This window comes from Protomyctophum bolini (assembly GCF_963924005.1).
Source record: "Protomyctophum bolini genome assembly, chromosome: 11".
NCBI lineage: Eukaryota > Metazoa > Chordata > Actinopteri > Myctophiformes > Myctophidae > Protomyctophum > Protomyctophum bolini.
The window spans coordinates 11,692,714-11,717,065 of NC_137872.1; the positions used below are offsets into that span (position 1 = coordinate 11,692,714).

The 24,352-nt window shown below is 42.1% G+C and overlaps 2 protein-coding genes across 2 annotated transcripts; both read right to left on the reverse strand.

Moving 5' to 3' along the window:
- Positions 1 to 4,358: 4,358 nt before the first annotated feature.
- LOC308323714 (MAPK regulated corepressor interacting protein 2-like) lies at positions 4,359 to 15,776 on the reverse strand. The gene is made up of 5 exons (XM_080775504.1): positions 15,234 to 15,776; positions 14,984 to 15,053; positions 14,165 to 14,307; positions 7,668 to 7,775; positions 4,359 to 4,451 (listed from the first exon to the last, which is right to left on the reverse strand). Exons 1-5 carry the CDS (start codon positions 15,286 to 15,288, stop codon positions 4,381 to 4,383), a joined length of 447 nt encoding a protein of 148 aa, XP_080631630.1. The 5' UTR covers positions 15,289 to 15,776; the 3' UTR covers positions 4,359 to 4,380.
- A 2,507-nt stretch (positions 15,777 to 18,283) lies between these two features.
- On the reverse strand, positions 18,284 to 23,527 carry LOC308323905 (glycerophosphodiester phosphodiesterase 1-like; the record flags this gene model as incomplete). Its single annotated transcript, XM_080775769.1, has 6 exons — positions 18,284 to 18,431; positions 19,588 to 19,799; positions 20,458 to 20,550; positions 20,919 to 21,024; positions 22,397 to 22,572; positions 23,267 to 23,527. The coding sequence occupies 6 exons, from the start codon at positions 23,525 to 23,527 to the stop codon at positions 18,284 to 18,286; spliced, it is 996 nt and encodes a 331-aa protein (XP_080631895.1).
- Between the last annotated feature and the right edge of the window lie 825 nt (positions 23,528 to 24,352).

The window sequence follows — 24,352 nt, forward strand, 5'->3', positions numbered from 1 at the left end:
GATTTGAAAAAAATGACGAAATGACAAAAACGATGGGTTATAGCCCATGTTTTTTGAAATTTTGAAAAAAAAAGTTAGCCTCGTTTCTCATCATTTTGGACCGTGGGCTATAGCCCATATCGTACGGCATACTATAGCGCGCCGTTTTTCATCATTTTTGAGGATTTGAAAAAAATGACGAAATGACAAAAACGATGGGTTATAGCCCATGTTTTTTGAAATTTTGGAAAAAAAAGTTAGCTTCGTTTCTCATCATTTTGGACCGTGGGCTATAGCCCATATCGTACGGCATACTATAGCGCGCAGTTTTTCATCATTTTTGAAGATTTGAAAAAAATTACGAAATGACAAAAACGATGGGTTATAGCCCATGTTTTTTTTAATTAAAAAAAAAAAAGTTAGCCTCGTTTCTCATCATTTTGGACCGTGGGCTATAGCCCATATCGTACGGCATACTATAGCGTGCAGTTTTTCATCATTTTTGAAGATTTGAAAAAAATGACGAAATGACAAAAACGATGGGTTATAGCCCATGTTTTTTGAAATTTTGAAAAAAAAAGTTAGCCTCGTTTCTCATCATTTTGGACCGTGGGCTATAGCCCATATCGTACGGCATACTATAGCGCGCAGTTTTTCATCATTTTTGAAGATTTGAAAAAAATGACGAATTGACAAAAACGATGGGTTATAGCCCATGTTTTTTGAAATTTTGAAAAAAAAAGTTAGCCTCGTTTCTCATCATTTTGGACCGTGGGCTATAGCCCATATCGTACGGCATACTATAGCGCGCAGTTTTTCATCATTTTTGAAGATTTGAAAAAAATGACGAAATGACAAAAACGATGGGTTATAGCCCATGTTTTTTGAAATTTTGAAAAAAAAACTTAGCCTCGTTACTCATCATTTTGGACCGTGGGCTATAGCCCATATCGTACGGCATACTATAGCGCGCAGTTTTTCATCATTTTTGAAGATTTGAAAAAAATGACGAAATGACAAAAACGATGGGTTATAGCCCATGTTTTTTTAAATTTTGAAAAAAAAAGTTAGCCTCGTTTCTCATCATTTTGGACCGTGGGCTATAGCCCATATCGTACGGCATACTATAGCGCGCCGTTTTTCATCATTTTTGAGGATTTGAAAAAAATTACGAAATGACAAAAACGATGGGTTATAGCCCATGTTTTTTGAAATTTTGAAAAAAAAAGTTAGCCTCGTTTCTCATCATTTTGGACCGTGGGCTATAGCCCATATCGTACGGCATACTATAGCGCGCAGTTTTTCATCATTTTTGAAGATTTGAAAAAAATTACGAAATGACAAAAACGATGGGTTATAGCCCATGTTTTTTGAAATTTTGAAAAAAAAAGTTAGCCTCGTTTCTCATCATTTTGGACCGTGGGCTATAGCCCATATCGTACGGCATACTATAGCGCGCAGTTTTTCATCATTTTTGAGGATTTGAAAAAAATTACGAAATGACAAAAACGATGGGTTATAGCCCATGTTTTTTGAAATTTTGAAAAAAAAAGTTAGCCTCGTTTCTCATCATTTTGGACCGTGGGCTATAGCCCATATCGTACGGCATACTATAGCGCGCAGTTTTTCATCATTTTTGAAGATTTGAAAAAAATTACGAAATGACAAAAACGATGGGTTATAGCCCATGTTTTTTGAAATTTTGAAAAAAAAACTTAGCCTCGTTACTCATCATTTTGGACCGTGGGCTATAGCCCATATCGTACGGCATACTATAGCGCGCAGTTTTTCATCATTTTTGAAGATTTGAAAAAAATGACGAAATGACAAAAACTATGGGTTTATAGCCCATGTTTTTTGAAATTTTGAAAAAAAAAGTTAGCCTCGTTTCTCATCATTTTGGACCGTGGGCTATAGCCCATATCGTACGGCATACTATAGCGCGCCGTTTTTCATAATTTTTGAGGATTTGAAAAAAATGACGAAATGACAAAAACGATGGGTTATAGCCCATGTTTTTTGAAATTTTGAAAAAAAAAGTTAGCCTCGTTTCTCATCATTTTGGACCGTGGGCTATAGCCCATATCGTACGGCATACTATAGCGCGCAGTTTTTCATCATTTTTGAAGATTTGAAAAAAATGACAAAATGACAAAAACGATGGGTTATAGCCCATGTTTTTTGAAATTTTGAAAAAAAAAGTTAGCCTCGTTTCTCATCATTTTGGACCGTGGGCTATAGCCCATATCGTACGGCATACTATAGCGCGCAGTTTTTCATCATTTTTGAAGATTTGAAAAAAATGACGAAATGACAAAAACGATGGGTTATAGCCCATGTTTTTTGAAATTTTGAAAAAAAAAGTTAGCTTCGTTTCTCATCATTTTGGACCGTGGGCTATAGCCCATATCGTACGGCATACTATAGCGCGCCGTTTTTCATCATTTTTGAGGATTTGAAAAAAATGACGAAATGACAAAAACGATGGGTTATAGCCCATGTTTTTTGAAATTTTGAAAAAAAAAGTTAGCCTCGTTTCTCATCATTTTGGACCGTGGGCTATAGCCCATATCGTACGGCATACTATAGCGCGCAGTTTTTCATCATTTTTGAAGATTTGAAAAAAATGACGAAATGACAAAAACGATGGGTTATAGCCCATGTTTTTTGAAATTTTGAAAAAAAAAGTTAGCCTCGTTTCTCATCATTTTGGACTGTGGGCTATAGCCCATATCGTACGGCATACTATAGCGCGCCGTTTTTCATCATTTTTGAGGATTTGAAAAAAATGACGAAATGACAAAAACGATGGGTTATAGCCCATGTTTTTTGAAATTTTGGAAAAAAAAGTTAGCCTCGTTTCTCATCATTTTGGACCGTGGGCTATAGCCCATATCGTAGGGCATACTATAGCGCGCAGTTTTTCATCATTTTTGAAGATTTGAAAAAAATGACGAAATGACAAAAACGATGGGTTATAGCCCATGTTTTTTGAAATTTTGAAAAAAAAAGTTAGCCTCGTTTCTCATCATTTTGGACCGTGGGCTATAGCCCATATCGTACGGCATACTATAGCGCGCCGTTTTTCATCATTTTTGAGGATTTGAAAAAAATGACGAAATGACAAAAACGATGGGTTATAGCCCATGTTTTTTGAAATTTTGAAAAAAAAAGTTAGCTTCGTTTCTCATCATTTTGGACCGTGGGCTATAGCCCATATCGTACGGCATACTATAGCGCGCAGTTTTTCATCATTTTTGAAGATTTGAAAAAAATTACGAAATGACAAAAACGATGGGTTATAGCCCATGTTTTTTTTAATTAAAAAAAAAAAGAGTTAGCCTCGTTTCTCATCATTTTGGACCGTGGGCTATAGCCCATATCGTACGGCATACTATAGCGCGCAGTTTTTCATCATTTTTGAAGATTTGAAAAAAAATGACGAAATGACAAAAACGATGGGTTATAGCCCATGTTTTTTGAAATTTTGGAAAAAAAAGTTAGCCTCGTTTCTCATCATTTTGGACCGTGGGCTATAGCCCATATCGTACGGCATACTATAGCGCGCAGTTTTTCATCATTTTTGAAGATTTGAAAAAAATAACGAAATGACAAAAACGATGGGTTATAGCCCATGTTTTTTGAAATTTTGAAAAAAAAAGTTATCCTCGTTTCTCATCATTTTGGACCGTGGGCTATAGCCCATATCGTACGGCATACTATAGCGCGCCGTTTTTCATCATTTTTGAAGATTTGAAAAAAATGACGAAATGACAAAAACGATGGGTTATAGCCCATGTTTTTTGAAATTTTGAAAAAAATAGTTAGCCTCGTTTCTCATCATTTTGGACAATGGGCTATAGCCCATATTCAAATCTTCAAAAATGACAGAACACACGCTGCGTTGTGAGCTTGTACATCGAATATTTTGAAAAAACTAATCTAAATCACAGCTCTAGACTGCAACCTTGAGTAAAATAGACACAGACACACACACACACAGGACTTCTTGAAAACACAATTTTCACTGTATTTTAAAGCAGTATAGCCGACATCCTCTCACAGGCCAGGATCTCATCAGAGAAACGTATAACGTTCCAGTGTGCTGCCGTCTGTCCCAGACAGGGTGCTGTATAGTGTCACATGACAAGGTGTTTGTAGTAGTGTCACATGTGCAGTAGTTTAAAAAGGCTAAAAAAAAGGTTAGAGTTCAAGGGAAGCGAGTCTCTGCAGTGCTACGATGCCAGCGGCCCAGCGCTGCCCGTTCCATTTGTACCACATCACCACCCCTGTTGCTACCAGGCTTCCACTCCCCCCTCGTCTCAGCCCTAGACTTCTGGCCCCCCATCAGGCCAACAGCCCCCTCCCCCCCCCCCCCCCCCCCCAGCCCGGAGAATCCACTCAGGATAGCTTGTCTATGTTGGCCAAGAAGCGCTGAGCCCACCACTCGTCGAGGTCCATCGGCACAAAGCCTATAAAGAGGAAACGGAAATGATCAACAGATACAGAGACAAGGAAACATCCATATACGTTTTTCATATAGTTTTACCTTTTTACCAATAACGAAAATGAATATTCATTACTAAAGGTCTTTTCAGACATGGAGTGACTTCAACTTCAATGAGGGGCGTGCGTTTATTTTGGACGTGCATAAGTTGAGGAAAAAAGGTTATGGCCATTTTTGTATAACTTAATGACCAAGTGAATAGAAAAAATACAAATAAGAAGTATGTCATGACATCACAGGTCTTCTCAAATTTTGGATGGCTGGCTCCCCGTCTATAATACAGTATATTAAAGTTGCAACCTGGAATTTATATTGACGAATATACTTTTTGTTGTCCAATCTGTGGCCAATAACTCCCCCGACCAAGTGGGGTTGCATTATATTGGGGAAGTAATGTTACTTTTACAAATTACTTTTTGTAATTAATAGCGTTGTCATTCTAATGAATGATTTTAGACCTGGAATACGTTGTTATACCTTTCAAGCCGGGGATGTTTTTTCAGAAAACTGAGGTTAGGAAACGTTTTTAGGAAGGCATTTTTATACTCGGCATCAGTTCTAAATAGGTTAATTGTTCCACAAACAAGAGTAAAGCGTCACTTTTGCCAAACGTTATCTAATTTTGGAAACTTTTTTATTACACATATTGATGTCAGTATCATATCAGTATCACTTGGATACTGGATTAATTTGGCGATTCCAAATACTTAGACTGACTGTGATAGAATCATGTGGTAGCATGCTACATTTATATAGATAAAAAATAAAAGATTGACAAATTTTATTTGCCAAGATAAATAGACATGTCCTGTACTGTGTACATGTAAATCTGTCCTGGGAATGATCCAAAACAGAATCAATAGAGATGGGTAAATTTGGCACAAAACATCCAGGTTGTTGTGGAGACAGAATGACAGCAATATCCAACTACATTTCTCAATGGTGACCATGACACAGAATCATGTATCTAAATATAATGAGACAAAGTAGAATAATGGCTAATTAAAAGTGTTGAGATTGAAATAGCTACGAGCTGATTGAAGCCAGTTACAGTGAAGCTAAACTAAAAGGACCTTGCACATTGAGTCTGATGCATGCCTCTTCAAGAGGTTCTAGGTCTATGAAAGGTTCTGTGCCTTTCTTTGTGTCCGGAGGAATATGTCGCTTTCATTTTATAATGGATGGAAGTCAGTGGGGCCCTTATCCAGCTGTAACCTTTTTATAATGGATGGAAGTCAGTGGGGCCCTTATCCAGCTGTAACCTTTTTATAATGGATGGAAGTCAGTGGGGCCCTTATCCAGCTGTAACCTTGCCCAAATCTGGAGTCATACGTCCCAGATACGTCATAGAGCACTGACACCAAAATAAATCTTCAAAATCCTCCAGTTTAGCAGACCTACAAGCTCGTAGCGCTATGATCTTGTAGATCTGCTATTTTTCAATAGCTAAATTATAACATAATGTTTAAAACACCAAAAGGGGTTCCCGCCCCAAAATGGGCTAGACGTCACAGGATGGTCACATGAAGTCTGAGATGCCTTTCCCATGTGGATCCCAGGTTAATTATTTTTCTAGATATATATATATATATATATATATATATATATATATATATATATATATATATATATATATATATTTTTTTTTTTTTTTTATCCCACGATTTTGTAACCCAGTTTTCTTTTCACCCAGTGCCAATTATCTAATGTAATCCTGGGCGCTACACTTCCTCTGCCAACCTGGGGGGGCAGCGGACTGATCTCATGCCTCCTTCTATGGATGAGGAGTCCAAGCTGCTTCTTTTCACCTGACAGAGGGGAATTTCCCCGGCCGGACGTAGCGCGTGGAAGGGACACGTTATTCCGACCAGTTCCTTTCCCCTCCATCAGGCGCCCCAGCTGGCCAGGGGGAGGTAGTTTTAGAGACCAGGATTACTGCATGTTTTTGTGAGGGTATCTACCCTAGGGGACACAGGGAGAACATGCAAACTCCACACAGAAAGGCCCTTTCGCCAACCCCCGCCTCGGGTATGGGCACTGATGACGCGGAGGAGGGAACACGCCGCCAGTGCCCACAGCGTCCCCAGCGGGAATCAAACCCAGGACCTTCTAGCTGTGAGGCGACAGCACTACCAACTGTGCCACGTGCCCCGCTTTTTTCTAGATATATTTGAGGGGCGCTACAGGTTTGTCTTTAGTTCAATGTGTGTTTTGTAAACGCATTGACAATTAAGGGAAAATTTACGTCACATCATTTATGTCATATTTTCTCTTTATTGTTAATGGTGTTTAATGTTTGTGTTTGCACCGTTTGTTTTACATCACCATTACATCACCTAATCAACATGAGATAGGCCTGACTCACACCTTCGCAACACATTGATGTATGCTTGTTGTATGAGATGTATAGCTGATGCAAGCTCGCAATGCATTTATTTTCCAATGGGAGTCACATGGTTTGACACAACATTGTCATATTGTTGTATGAGGGGGTGGGGGGCAGTCGAAACACAGCCGAAAGCCGTACAACACAAATGTTGTGTCAAACCATGTGACTTCCATTGGATATGCATTGGGGCAAGATGTATCACACCCTTTGTATACATCTAGCATGCATCAATGTTGTATGCTAGATCGAAAGGTGTGAGTCAGGCCTTAGACTTTAATAGATTAGCGCCCCTCACTTCACACGGGTGTAGCTTTATTGATAGGGGACGGGAGTCGAACTCGCGGCACGCTGTCAGGCTGGCTCAGCAGCCTAGTCCAGGCCAGGTTCATTTTTATTGCATCCAAAAGAAACAAGATCGGACAGCCACACATCAGCCAGCCATTTCGGAGTGGGTGTGGCAGGTCATAGAGAAGCGTACAGTTTGTTGTATATTGTATATTTGTCATGCAAATAAAATGCACTGTGTACAAGGGGCTTAATCACTTAAACCCTACATACTTTCTTTACCGGGGTGCCCCATGGGTCTATATGCTGTACTAGGCCCCTTCCTTTTTCCCCTACACCAAAGTTGGCGATGATAGCCGATCTACATGCTCACAGCGCGTCGCAACACGAAGCATTGTAAGCTCGTAGATCAACAATTTTCGCCAAACAGTTGCCCCGGAATAAAGGCCCTAGGTTTCATGTGGTTACAGAACATATACAAACATAACAACGAAGAACATGACTTACTGTCCATGTGAGGGCTGGGGGTGGTCTCCGTGTAGTAGACAGGTCTTTGGGGCCCCTCTGGCCCCTGGCTGGGCTCCTCTTCCACCTGTTGCATGACCTCCTGCCAGGCTGACAAAGCAAACAGAATGACATTGTCACACGTGGTTGTCAGGGGTCAACAGGACAGGTGCCATCAAGGGTTGTCAAGTAATAGTGCCTGCTGGCACAGCGTTGCCCAAATAGATAGGCCCACTCATTTGAAAAGATGTTGTGCAAGGGACCCCGATTTCCAGATTTCAGAGTAGCATTTGGTTCCATTTGTACGCTCAGAGTAATTGGGGTCTTTGAACGTTTTGGAAGAATGTTTGAGACATAATATTCTAGTCTCCACTGCAACCACAATGTTTTGTGCCAAATTACCTGTCTTTATGGATGCTGTTTTGGATCACTCCCAGGATAGAATTGTGTCAGTGTAAATACTGACATGTCTATTTATCTTGGCAAATGATCTTTGATAATCTTTTTTGGGTTGATGATGCTACCACAGTCGACAAGTATTTGTATTTGCCAATTTAATCTTAACCCTTAAAGTCACTGTAATGTAAATTTCTCCACCGGGTGTACTGGACCAAGGTTCGGTTAGCCAGGATTTATGATAGTGTTGATCCAACGTGCGATAGATGCCACCAGGCTCCAGCTAATCTTCTTCATATGTTTTGGACCTGTCCAGCCTTACAGTCTTTTTGGTCAGCTATATTTCATACTATTTCAGATGTGTTACACTTACAGTTTCCCATAGAGCCATCCCCTATTATTTCCCTATTTGGCGTCCTTCCTGAGACTATCCCCCTGCCTAAATATCAATCTGACCTTGTCGCTTTTGTGACGCTTCTGGCAAGATGTCTTATTCTCATGCATTGGAAAAAAACATACCCGCCTTCACATTCCCGTTGGATATCTGACATACTGTATTTTTTTTAAATTGGAAAAAATTAAATATACATTGCGTGGCTCAATCTCCAAATTCAGTAAAACATGGCAGCCTTTTCTGTCTCATGTTGACCGCCTTACACATGTGCCCCCGATTGAACCTGTATAACTGTCGCCTGACTGGCCAACCTGTCTTGTCTGGATGATGTTTGTGACCATGATCTGCTATGTATATTGACTATATTGGATTTTTTTTTATATATATACTTTATATATTGTTTTTATTGTGTTTTGAATGTTCTTTGGTTGTCTTGATTTGGAGTTTGTGTTTTGTTATTGTGTGTGTTTTAGTTTTTTTGTATTTGTCACTGTTTTTATTTCTGAATTTACTTTAACCCATTGACGCCTGGTGCAACGTATACGTTGTTCTACCCTTGATGCCGGCCGTGCTCTCTGTGTCTCATCAGCTATTGCTATACATGTAGCAACATAACGATTAAAAAAAAAATCATCAGAATTTGAAGGTTTTCAGAAACCTTAGGTCAGGCCCTAGAAGGCGTTCCCAGATTCGGCCTCAGGCATCAATGGGTTAACAAAAAAAACCTTAAAGTCACTATGAAGTATAGGTATGGGTTAAAGTGGTTAATCTCCCTCAAGGACTCACCTGATCCCACAGATAACTACTGCATGATAGTTCACATCTGACATGATCAGATGTTATAGTATAGGGTTCAACGATATTGTAGTGGCTTGACAAGGTGAAATTATCAATAAAACATACTGTATGAACTGGCTGGGCATGATGAACCATTGAAAGAAGATCTGAATATGAAAATTCATTTGGGGAATAAATAAATAATAAATAAGGTCAAATGTTTAATTTAAGACTAGAATAGACTAACATCTTATCATTAATTCCTTTATTTAACAATTGAGCCATTCTGTATTTACCTCTCACTAATCCTACTACAATACTATATATCGACTGTAAACAATGTCAAGGATAGGATAAAAAGGCAAGGAAAATAATAAATAAATAGCGAGTGACTCTGCACGTCTTTAGGAACCTATTATTTTAATGGGTACCTGGTACCCGGCCGGCCCGGTAGCCAATCATGTTTGGTTCGTCACCTGCTTGGTCCCGAGGTTCGGGACCATCCCGAAGACTCAAAGCGTCTCCTAGAGACTACATTGGACCAGAGGCCTATCTACAATAAGGCGAGGACTGTCCAAATCCATTTTCTGCCTGCCCAAAATGCATACAATGAGAAAAAAGAGAGGACAAAAACAAGACCTGAGAACTATTAGTGGATAGCTGATTGGCCGTTGCGGTAGAGCGCGACCCTTAATCACCCATTGGAATGTAAATGCGTGCCTTTCAGCCTTTGTATCCCACTCGTCTGGCAGGTATATCTCTTTGAAAACCTTTAGTGCTACGATTGTGCGTGGGGAGACGACAATGAACACATCTTGCCTGTCCAAAATGTAACTCTTGGAAACGCCACTGCATTGGACATGTGTTTTATTGCTAATTTCCTAGAGTAGTTATATCCAAAGTTGGACTTTTATGCACCATACACTAGTGGTTTATTCAGAGCTTTACTGGAGAAGTGGCATTCTAACAATCAAAGTTGGACAACACTTTGTTGTTGAACATAGCCTTGTTTGAACACTTTCTACGTTATAACATGTTAACCACTTGACAATCTACAAGCATTACATCCACGGCGTGTATGGCTCTGGTATGTGCTTGGGTTTAGTCGGTCAGAACGCAGGTCATTTGTAAACAGCCTCAAAGCGAAATGAGGACTCCCTTTGTTTGGCCCTGCATACATTACTTAACCATTTCTGGTTAGTATTTGAGAACTTTTTGACTAGAGTTGATCATTGTTATTGCCATTGAACAGTCAGCTTTCTCACCCAACAATGATCGCCTGGGTTTCACCCTTTTCATTTCTTGTGTCTTAAAACCCATTTTGGGGCGGGAACCCCTTTTGGTGTTTTAAACATTATGTTATAATTTAGCTATTGAAAAATAGCAGATCTACAAGCTCATAGCGTGCCACTCGGTGGCGCGCTACGAGCTTGTAGGTCTGTAATTTTTTGAAAAATCTTGAAAATATGTATTTCCGAAAACTGAAATACATTTTGAGGTCAGGCCTAAACAGGTTAATACAGGTGGTCAAGAGTGAAGCTCTGTCTCCTCCACCACTCCTTGACCGCATTGAGCAGAGAATGGAGCCTGTCCCCTCTTGACACTGGGCAGCCAGGTCGTCAAATATTCTGCCATGGTGATTACTGTCTATATAGAGCCCAGAGAGCATTCAAGTGTACCATGTAATAGTGTATAGTATTGTATGACCATTAGGGATGTAAATGATGAATCAGAATCAATATGTATGTATGTATTAACCCACGGTGTAGGCTATATGGGAGGGCTATTATGCTAGGGCGGTCATAGAGGAGTGGTGGAAAGTACTGAAGTACATTCCAATACCTTTTCTTCTACTCCTCTTCTAATCTCAGAGGCAAATATTGTACTTTTACTCCACTACATTTATTTGAAAACTTTAGTTACTAGTTACTTTGATTCTTATTACAAAACATACATTAACCACTTCAGCACTATATACTGTACATTTCGGCCATTTGAAAATAGCCGATCTACAAGCTCACAGTGCGTCGCGATGTGAGAACTTGCAGTTGCAATTTTCAAAATATTTGTATACATTGGAAGACTTGAAACTGGACATTCTGCATTGAGTACTTTCTACTTTTGGTACTGTACATTTTGATGGCAATACTTTTGTACATTTTGAATTCTGACTAAAGAGTCAGAATGTATTGCAGTATTGATACTTCTATTTAAGTACAACATTCGAGTACTTTTTCAACCACTGGTAGAGAGGCTGGGAAATGGAAGGTCGACCCCTGGCTCGCCCAAGTGCCCCTGAGCAAGACACTTAACCCCTAACTGCTCCATGGATGCCATATGAATGGCGGCCACTGCTCCAAATACTTAGGAAGGGTAAAATGCATCTATCTATCTATCTATCTATCTATCTAAAAGGGATAGCAGCGGTCTTGTTTCCATTCAGGCCCTAGGCAATCAATTCATAGACATGACATGAACAATAACAACAAAATTCTATATCATCAAGGTAAAAAACAAAAAAATTATGAACGCAAAACACAGCGTGCAATTTACGTGAAATCTTTCACAGACTTTCCTGCTGGCTGAGGAATATATCCCACCCTTTTCACATTGGCCTGTTATAGTGGATTTGCCAATTGCCATCCAAGGTGTAAGAAGAAATGGCACCCTTTTCACATTGGCTTAATATAGCGCCACCAGGAGGCCACAACCTGACCTGCCCTGGCGGAGACCTGTGCCACGAGGGGCACTTTATCTACCCTATACAGTCCCATAGCGTCCTATATACCAGGTCAGACCTATAGTGTTAACCTGTTAAAAGTCCACTACGTAAACTGATACTAAGGTCACCCACCCCTGTCGAATGTTTGTATTTCAAATCATGCACCCTGCAAACACGTCAACTGTCACGTGTGTGGGGGCGGGCGTGTGTGTGTGTATATCCAGAGGCCGTAAATCCAATGGGACTGACTTCTGCAGGCACATGGCACTAGCGCGAGACTTTTATAAAAGTCAAGAGGTAACACGGTTATTTTAGGTCACGGAATGGGCCGTTTTCACAGGACAAGGTTTCCTAGATAAAACAGCAAAGGGGCGTATAGTTCTTGGACACAGAGAGAAGGACTGAGAAACAGAAGAGAGCCTGCATGCAGTGCATAGTGTGGAAAAACAACAATCATTCCATTCTCTGAGCTGCAGCATTAAACAGCCTGCATAGCAGGAGTTGGGCCTTGCTTTTTGTCCTTGTCCTCCCGCAACAAGGTTGTTTAAGCTGTTTATGGGCGGCCATGGCAGACCTTCAAACACCGACAACTCGTGACACGCCAGGCAGGGTCACCAGGAATACCAGAGACGAAAAGAAGTGGCATATAGTTGCCTGCAGAGTGACTCTCTGAATGCTAAAAGGGACGAGCGGAAAGCAAGAACTGGGTCAGGGAGTGGAGTTTGTTTCATGCAGACACAGCAAAACCTCTATTCTCTCCGCTTTTTCCTTTGTTGTGTTTGCACTCCGTGGACAGCCAATGACCGTGCCTCTTTCCCAGAGGTGATCGGTCGGTGCACATTAGGGTCAAAAGGTTGGTTTGCCTCACTGCCGCCACGTGGGCCTCCCGTATAGGCAACAAAGTTGTACAGTAGAGCGTACAGTATGTGGTGGCATGTGCAATGGTGGAAAACATACTCAGAATTCAAAATGTAGTTGAGTAAAACTATAAAAGTATTGGCATCAACATGTACTTAAAGTACCAAAAGTAGACAGTACTCATTATGCAGAATGTCCCGTTTCAAATTTTCACATCTTTTGAAAATACCAGATCTACAAGCTCACAATGTGTCACATCGCGACACATTGTGAGCTTGAAGATCGGCTATTTTCAAATAGGGCTGAAGTGGGTAAAGTATGTTTTGTAACAATAAACCAAATAAATCTACAAAGTAACTAAAGTTTTCAAATAAATGCAGTGGAGTAAAAGTACAACGTTTGCCTCCGAGGTGTAGTGGGGTAGAAGTAAAACCTCAAAATGGTCCTTAAGGGCAGTACTTAAGCAAACCTACTTGGTTACTTTACACCACTGGGCGTGTGTTTGAGCGCATGGGGCTGCTAGCGGTGATCATGCTATCAGTGACACGCAGAGCAGCTGTGCAGCACGCCAGGGCTGGGAGGGGTCACGTCACAGCCATTGGGACAGAGACAACATGAGGGGTGGTGGGTGGGTGGGGGCAGGGGAGAGGTGCCATTGTTTATTCTAGAACCCAGATAGTGATTAAACCCGCTAGTATAGCTACTGTAACTCAGCAAATGAGGTAGCTAAAATAGACTCTTAACCACTTGAAAACCCCCAGCATCCATATTTTCTTTTTTTGAGGGGTGCTAGCCTGTCCTATGAACAGCTATAGTGTAGATTATGTCTGAACACAAACACTAAATGCCATTGACAATGAATGGAGAATTTACGTCATATGTGTCTGAGCAAATAGGCTGGGTAGGTCGGTGGCCACCCTTGGCCAATGAGGGACCACCATTCTTGATGATGTATAACGATGATTAGAGCGCCCCTCACTTCACAGGGGTGTGATTTAAATTTATATATTATCACAATGCGTCGGTTTTTTTTGCAAAAAGTATACAGAGCTTTAAATGGTTAAAGGTGTGTGGATTGACATACTAACAGTCCGACAGGCATTAGTTTGACAACACTGTCGACATGTGCTGCCAGTTACCACTTACCACTAACCTGTGGCAGGTTAAAACTAACCCGTGGCTTCCTGTGAGGTTAGGTTTAGGGTTGGGTTTTGGGTAGGGTGTCAGACTCATGACTGTAGGACTGCGTCGGACCAAACACATGCACTGTGTGTGTTGACTGTGCTCAGAATAAGCTCTCACATCGCAGCAGCATTAAGCCTACTCGTATTTCCAGTCAGACTGTTCATTTACCTTCGTAGACGAACTTGACGTTCTCCTCGTGTGCCGGCGTGCCGCTCTCCTCTGGCTGGCTGTCTCTCTGCAGGGCTGGAGCTGATGGCTGGTGGTACTTCCTACCATTCAGCCGGTTGAACACGATCTTCGGTGCGGGAAGGCTGACGGACGGAGCATAAGACAATAAGACAAAACAGGCCTCATTATGTCTATGTTTTGACGATAATATACAACAAATAACACACCGTTAATACTGCAGTGTGACTTCTGTTGGCTCCTGCTGTTGTGCATTTCTATAGCGCTTTAATCCAAAGTGCTTTACATTTCACGTTTCCCATCTGGCCTCCCTATACCGGCCACTCTACCCCTGAGCCCCTGAGCTTTTTTACCTCTCTGATCTTTAGCGCCCAACCCAAGGCTGACTTTAGGTGTGAGTGGAGTGCACTGGAGCAGGGTTGGTCGGATGAGGCTGCAATTTGTTAACAGCTGAATGAAGGGCCATGTGCTTCCCTCGCCTCTCCACAAGGTCATCCTTAGTCTATGTTCAATGACATGCACTGTGACTAGACTTGGCTAGCGTGGAGGAGCAGTATATATAGATAGACAGGCTAGATAGAATTGGTAGACCTTTTCTATTTACTACTCTGCCATGATCGGCCATGCATGTCTGTCTGTGAAGCAGGCTGATGACGTGCACTGCTGCCGGGCGCATGTGAATAAGTTTGCCAGTACACTCTGTGATCATAGGATAATGGAGTTGGAGACATATGGGCCTAGCCTACTACAGTAGAACAGGTGTTTAAGTTGCCCCGATAGTTGAGTAGCTCCTATACTTACTCGGACATACACAAGGGTGTTTGTTTGTGCTTGAAGTCGTTTATTTTGTTGTCAATCTGTTGAGTGGGACCTTGGGAAAGGGAAAATAGAAATAAAAACACATAAATGTATAGCTATGCATTCTACTATTAAAAGACAGTATGTTGTTTCATGCACGTGTATCTATCTGTATAATAATGACAGTTATATGAAAGTTGCCTCTGTCAACTTGTGCGTGTTCAGATCTTAGACGCAGCACAAAGTGTCTCACCTGTTCGTCGCTGGGTAACAAGTTTGCTGGGTCCTCTTGTAATTGTGTACATCATGCGTGTCCAAAATCCACGTAAACTGAATATACTCCAGCACTTAGAAAGTGTCCCAAAAAAGCTTCAGTGCACCCTACAGTTAAATGTCAATTACAGCCAATATAGTTTGAGGTAGACCAACAAATGTAAATTAAAGTCCACTTTAAATTAAAAATGTTTGTAAATAACTCATATGTCCAAAGTCAGCAGCTTCAGAAGTCAAACACTTTCATTTCCAACCTATAAGTCCAGTGCGTTAACATGCAGCTTACACAACCCATAATAATACAAATCGAGCGATGGTGTGCTGCTGTCCTCTGCTCGGCGTAAAATCAGCCGCCCACTCCATATAGAGGTCCGCAGTCCCGGGAGGTTTGTTTGTTTGTTTGTTGTTGTTGTTGTTTAGTGTTGCTTTGCCCCTGATCGTCACAACGCGGTGGTGGTATAATATGCTGGCAATAACTTTTGGTCCCGAAGCGAAGCGTCCGACACCGTGCACTGTCTGTCATTCACAAGACATTGAACGGGTACGTCAAAAAAACGAACCACACACTTGTCTCGACGTCCAACACGCCTCCCTCTGCGTGTTAAAGAGACAGCGTCCACTAAGGTCCACACGCGCAGTCAAATCCTCAGTGTTCATTTAAACCCCGAGAGAGTACTAAAATGGAACCATTTTTTGGTTCCATTTGTAGTAGCCTACACTCTCGGAGTTAAAGAGCGACCTCTAGTGACAAAAGTGCAATGGAGCATTATTACTTTCAGCAGCCATGCACCTGCCCGAACGTTACAGTTGTGTTTATGCAACAAACATGGTGTGGACAATGTATACATTACAGTCATATAACACAATACTACACTGTTTATATTTCAACCGCAAACACCTCCATGAACTGGGGTGGATTCATGAACTGGCTTTCCCTGGCTACAGTGTATAATGATAATGAATAACTCCCAGCTATAGGCCTATAGGGGCCTCCAGACATTTTAAGAAAATACCTGTGGAACACTATAATATTATGGAAGGCTGAAATCACATGAAAACACAAACACAAAACACGCAAAGTCACATTGCAGGCTATACATTATACCAATTTTGAGCATTGTCTTTCTCTGCCCCATGTGAAAACTAGCAGACTGTGTCCAAGCTTTTATCAGTCTGCTGTCTATGCTGAAAGTAAACACCCCATTTAAAGCCATATTCATAACCAGTGGTGGAACGTATAGCCTAAGTAAATGTACTGTACGTAGGTAGGCCTACAAGTTTGAGCTATTTGTTATACTGGTTGTGAGCATTTCCAATTTCCAGTACTTTTACTTTTACTCCATTATACATCTCAGAGGCAAATATTGTACTTTCTTTAGTTACTAGTTACTTTAATTATTATTACAAAACATACATGAACTACTTCAGCCATACATTTCGGCCATTTGAAAATAGCTGATCTACAAGCTCATGATGCGTCGCGATGGGAGTAGTTCATGAATTTGTATTTTGTATGATAGCAATTAATGTTATATCCCCCCCCCCCCCCAATGTCAAATTATGACAGGATAGCTATATGGTATTTGCTCACACTCTCTCTCACAGAATTAAAGGATATTACCATTTCCTCATTCATTATGATATTTGATATTTTCCTTATAGACAGTTTGTGGATGCTGTTCAACTAGAGGTTTTGAGCTCTGACATAACATTGCTTCTTCAGGACACTGCATTTCCTTTTAAAGGCTCATTCATAGTGGTGAGGTGATCACCAGAGCTGAAATAACATTGAGCGGTGGTGAGTAAAAACAGAGAGAAGGGCTGGGGCGGTGGCGGTGGTTTGCTCTTCACCGCGGCTTGTGACGTCATGTTGTAGTTCGGTGGTCACCTCACTACCGAAAATCCAGATTATGAATAACGCTTCAGTCAGACAACAACAGTACACACACACACACACACACACACACACACACACACACACACACACACACACACACACACACACACAAGTAAGGATGGGAAATGTTTATTTTCTCAACTACATGATCTTAACCATGTACTTACTTTAAAATAATAAAGCGTAGAGATCTTTTTTTCCTGTTGAAATGTGTTCTACAAATAAATGAGTTCAATAGCTTCATTAAAGCAGTGGAATGAGTTCTGTTGTCACTTTAAAAGATGCACCAATAAAGGCTTGTCAAAGAGCAGTACAGTAGGTAGAAGATGTTTCTTTAAGGTAGTACTAGTGTAATCCGAAGCCTTGGTCCAGGAGAGCCTGAGTTATCGCTGCATGGTGGCAGTGATATGAGAACATTGAACCTCAGAGAAATTACTAGTACCCTGAATCAGCCTAACCCAGTCCCAACATACATGTTGGCCTTGAATTGTTTCATATGCTCTCCATTTCCCCCACCCCTCCCATAGTAAAATGCAGCTAGAATGGTGGAAAGCTAGTTGTCTTCATTCTAATGCGGGGATTTTAGTAGCTCCAAACTTTTTTTCCCCCTCTTCCCACGAATTATCTATTAATAGTGTTCTGGTACTCACTCATGCACCGTTTTATCACCGTTCATACAGAACCCAGGGCCGGGCCTTAATTCTAAACTCTATCGCTAGTTTCTGTATATGAACGACAGCTCGAGGGTAACAAACAGTGCATGTGTGAGCACAAGGCCAGCATGGATGTTGGGACAGGATTATAGGCTGATTCAGGGTATATGTGTTTTGCTGTGGATTTCTCCTTCAAAGGCCCATACCTGTTAATGTAGGTTAGTGTCCCTATTCTTGGCATGTCTTGCTGAGGTTTTCAAAAAAATTGGGAAAGCTTCTGAAAGTATAAAAATAGGGCTTAAGTAGTTAAAGGGGAAACACACTCTTTGATCTGTGTTCCTGCCAGTTTAGACTAATTCATATTATGCAATGATCTAAAGCCGGGTCCTTTTGATTATAAATGTATAATCTAAGTAGTGCCTTACCAGCTATGTTTGTGTGTGTGTGTGTGTGTGTGTGTGTGTGTGTGTGTGTGTTCGTTCAGTAGCGGGGGTCACAGTCCTCCAGCAGGCTGTCAGTGATGTAGGAGATCTTGAGCAGGTCTTGGTAGAACTGCTTTTCCACAGCTGTGTTGACGGTCCAGCCCACCACCTCCACCCCTCGCTCCGCCCAGTAATGGACGTAGTCCCTGGATGACGAGGAGAGGATGAATTAATTAATGAATTAATTAATGGATGGAGGACAGCCCAGACCAGTGGAAGAGGAGATGGGAATACAGAAGCAGGAGAGAGGGAGAGGAGAACAGAAGAATGACTAACCCATGAAGAATGACTGAGGTCGATTCTAAAAATGTCTTCTTAAATCAGTTCTTTGAAAACCTGTTTCTATATCAGTGGTTCTCAAAATAATTAATAATGTATTTGGCCGCCGACCCCATCTCCAAATATGTTGTTCCAGGGACCCCCCCCCCCCCCCCCCCCGAAGCAAAGATAGCCTATGAGTTAAAAACGTTCGCTGTGAAAGAATATATTATATTCAAAGATTTGCACACATTTTCACAATTAAAAAAAAATAGCAGATCAACAAGCTTATAGTGCTAGTGCGGCACTTGGTGCCGCGCTATGACTATGGAAATGTATATCTGCTATTTTTCAATAGCTAAAGTTTAATATAATGGTTAAAGTGTTTAAAAGCTAAGGTGAAACAGATGCATTTCAAAACACGTTTGAAACCTATCATCGCTATTCTGGCAGGAACACTCTGCAAAAATATCAGTGTCGTAATGCCACGCGATGTGAGCTTGCAGATCGGCTATCTTCTTCGGTGAAGTGATTTGGTGTAGATTGTAGATCTGCTATTTTCAAAATATTTGTATGTAATTTTAAAACCTGAAATTGGACATTCTGCATAGTGAGTATTTTATACCTTTGGTACTTTCAGTACATTTTGATGCTTTTGCACTCTTACTAGTACATTTTGAATTCCGGCACTTCTTCTACTTGTAACGGAGCATAGTTCTACATTGCAGTATTAATACGTTTACTTAACCCATTTTGGGCGGGAACCCCTTTTCGTGTTAGCATAACGTTATGCTTTAGCTATTGAAAAATAGCAGATCTACAAGCTCATAGCACGCCACCGAGTGGCGCGCTACGAGCTTGTAGGTCTGCTATTTTTGAAAAATTGAAGAATGACTGACATAGAAACATGGCTTTTTCAGAAAACAGTCAGGATGTAGAAGACGTTTTTAGAATCTGATCTCAGGTCAGAATGGGGTAAAACATTGGAGTACTGCGTTTTTTCCCCACCACTGATCATCATCCCACCCCCAGCCCTGCACCTACAGTGAGATGAAGTCCTTCTGCACCAGGAAGGCAGAGATGCCGCACAGGCGCCACAGCAGGTGGTGGTGGGCCCAGTCCAGCAGCACGTCCAGAGCCGCCGTACAGAACTGACTCCAAGACGACAGTGAGCGCGGCGTGCCGTCGACATGGCGACTCAGACTCCAGGGCCGGTGGGCCAGGGCGGTGACGACCTTGGGGTCAGCCTGACGCATCTGACAGATACGACACGGCAAAGTTCAGAAGGTCATGGTGTCACCAGGTTAGGTGGATGAAACCATCATGCTATTACATGCAGAGAAAAAAATTTAACTGCCCCAAAAGGCCTTCAGTCATAGTCATAGTCATACTGGAAAAATGCAACAATTGGATGTTTTTGTGTGTTTCTTTTTTGTTTCGCCATTTTCTCACAATTTAGTAATTATGCCAATGGGCATAATATATGCCCACAAAATATATGCACACACATGCCATGTTCCATGAGTCAGGGTGCTGCAATTGTGCATGTCGGCTCACTACACTGGAAACACTCTGCTACTGCCTACTGTACACCAGGGGGTCTCAAAGTGTCCTTGAGTGGGTTCCAAATGGCTTGAGAGTGTACAAATGGAACCAAATGGACCCGTAAGTAGGAAGAGTTATTCTGTGAGCATATAGCCCATTGACCCTTGTAGTCCCTGTCACTGTTGGTCTTGGGGAGGGTATAACCAAGCGTGTCCTCAGACACACGTGACGAATGTGAGGAGGTTGTGTAGGAGCACGCTCACCCTCCCAGTTATGCTCCATGCTGAACAGGACGCCCGACCAAGAGTTAACAGTGACAACCCCCCCCCCGCCCCTCCACTGGCTTTGTGTTTGTGAACTCAAACCCACCTTGTAGATGACTTTGGGTTCAAAGGAGCAAACGATGCTTGAGTTATAAAGGACAGGGTACTTCTTATACATCTCGCTGAGTGCTGAGGCAGCCTGGCCAAACACAAGATAATGGAAAAACGTTATCACTTCACAGACAAGGCTTCCGTACGGCAGAATGTTGTGTTTTTGTCCAATTAAGCACAAATAGGCTGATTATGAAAATGTGTTTGGTAACACGAGAGGAACCATGAGTGAGGCACATGGCTAGGAGGAGGCTAGTGAATTTCCACTTAGAAGTAGAACAACTGTTGTAGACAGCTGAGACTTTGTTATCCGTTCTGCGGAGAATGTCTGTTGGTTTAGTGTCTAACAGCTGGCTTTTAAGTGCCATAATTTCTCATAGTCACAAGTAGTCATCTAGTAAACTGTATTCTGAAAAGTGCTGCATGCCCGGTCATCATTGTACATTAATGTAGTACCTTATCAGGATCATCTTTCACATCAAAAAAGATGGTCAGCTGGTGTTTGATGCATTCCTTGATGGCCTCCTGCAGAGTGGGAACCTTTTCTCCACTGAATTTCTCCCTGCAGGCAAGGGAAGTACATAATAAGCATGCAAAAGTTTTGTTAGACATACATGCTTGTTAAACATACCAACAGTCCGACAGGCATAAGGGCCGATTCATACTCCTATTTTAGAGCTGAATAAAAGTCGGTTCGGCGCTGTAGAGCCTACAATTTGACGTCATTTGAGGTTCGGGGGGGCGGGTACCGTCCTAAAGTCGGCTCTTCGGTGCTACAGAAAATTTCTGACGAGCCGAAATCATTTCGGCACTACAGAGCCGAAACAGCTGTAAAATAGGAGTATGAATCGGCCCTTAGTCCGACAACACCATTTCTCCCGACATGCTCTGCCGGTTACAACTAACCCGGGCTGCGGGTTAAAACTCACTTGTGGCTCCCGACATGCTCTGCCGGTTACAACTAACCCGTGGCGGGTTAAAACTCACCCGTGGCTTCCTGTGAGGTTAGGTTTAGGGTTGGGTTTTGGGTAGGGTGTCGGACTCATTACTGTAGGACTGTTAATACTTCGGACCAAACACATGCACCCCTACATTTCTATGGGTCTGCTGTATTGGACGTAGTGTCTCTCCACTAAAGTGAACTCCTGTTCATTCTCACAACAGAGTTTTGCTTGTCTGTTCATTTCCCCCAAAATGTCAGCAAACCTTAAAGAGGAGTTGTCATTGCTTTGTGTCATTTGACTCTTGTTTGCTTATTGAGCCTGCCATGTCCTCTGTGTTTCAATCGCATACTATTGATTACACCTGTGTTTTTTCGCCTGAGGACAGGTGTCAGACGTTTTGGTGCAGCAGCAATGCAGGAATGGGGTCTCACATAGAAAGTGCCCACTGTGAATGTGGGGACCCATTACAGATGTGCTGACCAGCTGCCCCATATATACCGGCCACCGAATCGTGGGTTAATTGACCTAGACAATGACACACTGGACTGGCTTGCTGCAACGGATCTGGTCTAAGGACATACGACAGAAGAAGGCCTGTGTTTTGTATGTCGCTTATTCCTGCCTGAATAAAAGTACAAAATAAATGTGCTATCCTGGACCAGCTGACTGAAGAAGAAGAAAACAAAAACCTTTAAAAGTATACATTTACAAAGGCAAAGGAACAAACATTTAGATTTAGCACCATGCCTAAACTTAAACTATAGTGAGCTTGTAGATTGGCTATTTTCAAATGGCCAAAATGTATATTGGGCTGCAGCGTCCAGCCTCCTGAGTGCTCCAGAACCTACCTCAGCCTGTGGCGGGCTGCAGCGTCCAGCCTCCTGAGCGCTCCAGAACCTACCTCAGCCTGTGGCGGGCTGCAGCGTCCAGCCTCCTGAGCGCTCCAGAACCTACCTCAGCCTGTGGCGGGCTGCAGCATCCAGAACCTACCTCAGCCTGTGGCGGGCTGCAGCGTCCAGCCTCCTGAGCTGGGCCAGCTGCAGCTTGCTGACCGCTCCAGAGCCATTGGTGGTGCGGTCCACGGTCTCATCATGCATCAGCACCGGCACGCCATCGGCCGTGAAGCCCAGGTCCAACTCTACCCCAGTGGCCCCGTTCCTACTGGCCTGAGAGAGAGAAAGGGGAGGGGACAGAGAGAGAGAGAGATTTTATACCAAGCGAATGCAAAACATTGAAATATTGCTGTTTGTTTCAAAGGTGACCTTTCCTACATACCGTAATGCACAATTGTTATTCTCTTGCAATGTCTTTCTTTATTCTCTTTTAATTGTATATAATATTAATTTGTTTTGAATGTTTTGTTCTACTTTTGCTTTGGCAATGTAACCATGTTTTCTCATGCCAATAAAGCCCATTTGAATTGTATTGATTTCTGAGAGAGAGAGAGAGAGAGAGGGAGAGGGAGAGGGAGAGGGAGGGGGAGGGAGAGGGAGGGAAGACGGGGGACTTAGATTGATTGATTGAAAATGTTATTAACAGATTGCAGAATATGGTACAGTCCAAGAAGAAAGGTATAAAATCCAGAATAACACTCTGCTTATACTGTAGCTATAGAGTGGCATCATTCTTTTTTAAATATCGGCTAAATGTAACTGAACCTGATCTATGCGTCAACTTGACGCATAGACACTGTTCAGTTACATTTAGCCAATAGGCTACTTGTAGCTCTGTCACAGAGCTACAAGTAGCCTGGATAGTGGTATATTGTTGTAATAATAAACTAATAATTTCCACAGTGGCTCATCATAATTATAAGAATAACAGAATGCCCGCATCACTCTCTGTCTCTGCCTACCTCACCTCTCTGATTGCTGCAATGGTGTTTTCTGGAGCATCGTGACTGCCGGCGCATCGCGCCAACACGGGCACGGCGCTCAATGCGCCATTGGGCCGCAGTACCCGGCTGGCTTGATCCGATGGAACCTGAGGGAACCGAAACATCACCACAAAAACGTACAGGGACGCAGTGCTGGCGGACGCGCCCAGGGCGCTCCGTGTCCCCATCAGCACCAGTAGAAACAGCACCGAAAAATACAGCAGCTCATCTCCCAGCTGTAACATGATGAACACGGTGTATAGTGTATAGCGGAGACAACGTTCAAACGTCACTGTCAAGACCAATCCAATATTAGTTGATCGCCATTCGTAATTTCGTCAAATAAAAACCTCTACTTTTGGGTCGTCAGGCTGAGGTTGTGAGCCGCTCTGCTACACGAGATGAATGAAACTCGTCAGAATGCTCAGTGTGCCGCATAGGCCTAATTATACATCTACATGATCCTAAAGGAGCAGCAAAGATGACCATCCTCCTGGCCGGTCTGTTGAGTTGACAACCGGTTCAATTGCACTACAGCAAGCAATGTAGCCTACAGTAGCAAGCCTATAGTAGCCTCTACACTCGACTCAGCATCATCACCGCGACAGCATCATCACTGCACACACCGCAGGCACAGTGACACACTTAACATGGTTACCCAATACCGCCCCCATCTGGCCAAGTCAGGTTAGTTGGATTCTGGGCCCAATTAATAATAATTAATAATAATAATAATCCCATAGAAAAAGTCCTATTGGATTTTTTATTTTTTTATAGGATTATAATCCTATAAGAAAATATCCAATAGGATTTGTTCCAAATTCTTATAGGATTTTTTAATTGGATTTCCAATAGGATTTTTTCTATCGGAATCCTATTGGACTTTTTGACTAGGGTAATATTTTAAAAAGGTCAACAATAAAAATTGTTAGTTTTGTGGATTAATTTACTTTTAAAACTAAAACTTGTAAAACTAACAAACTTTATCTGACGAAACCACGTTCACCCCCACGGCTCCCGGACTAGTAGGCCACTATACCAGACAGGATCCACGGCTGTGAAGTATTTCA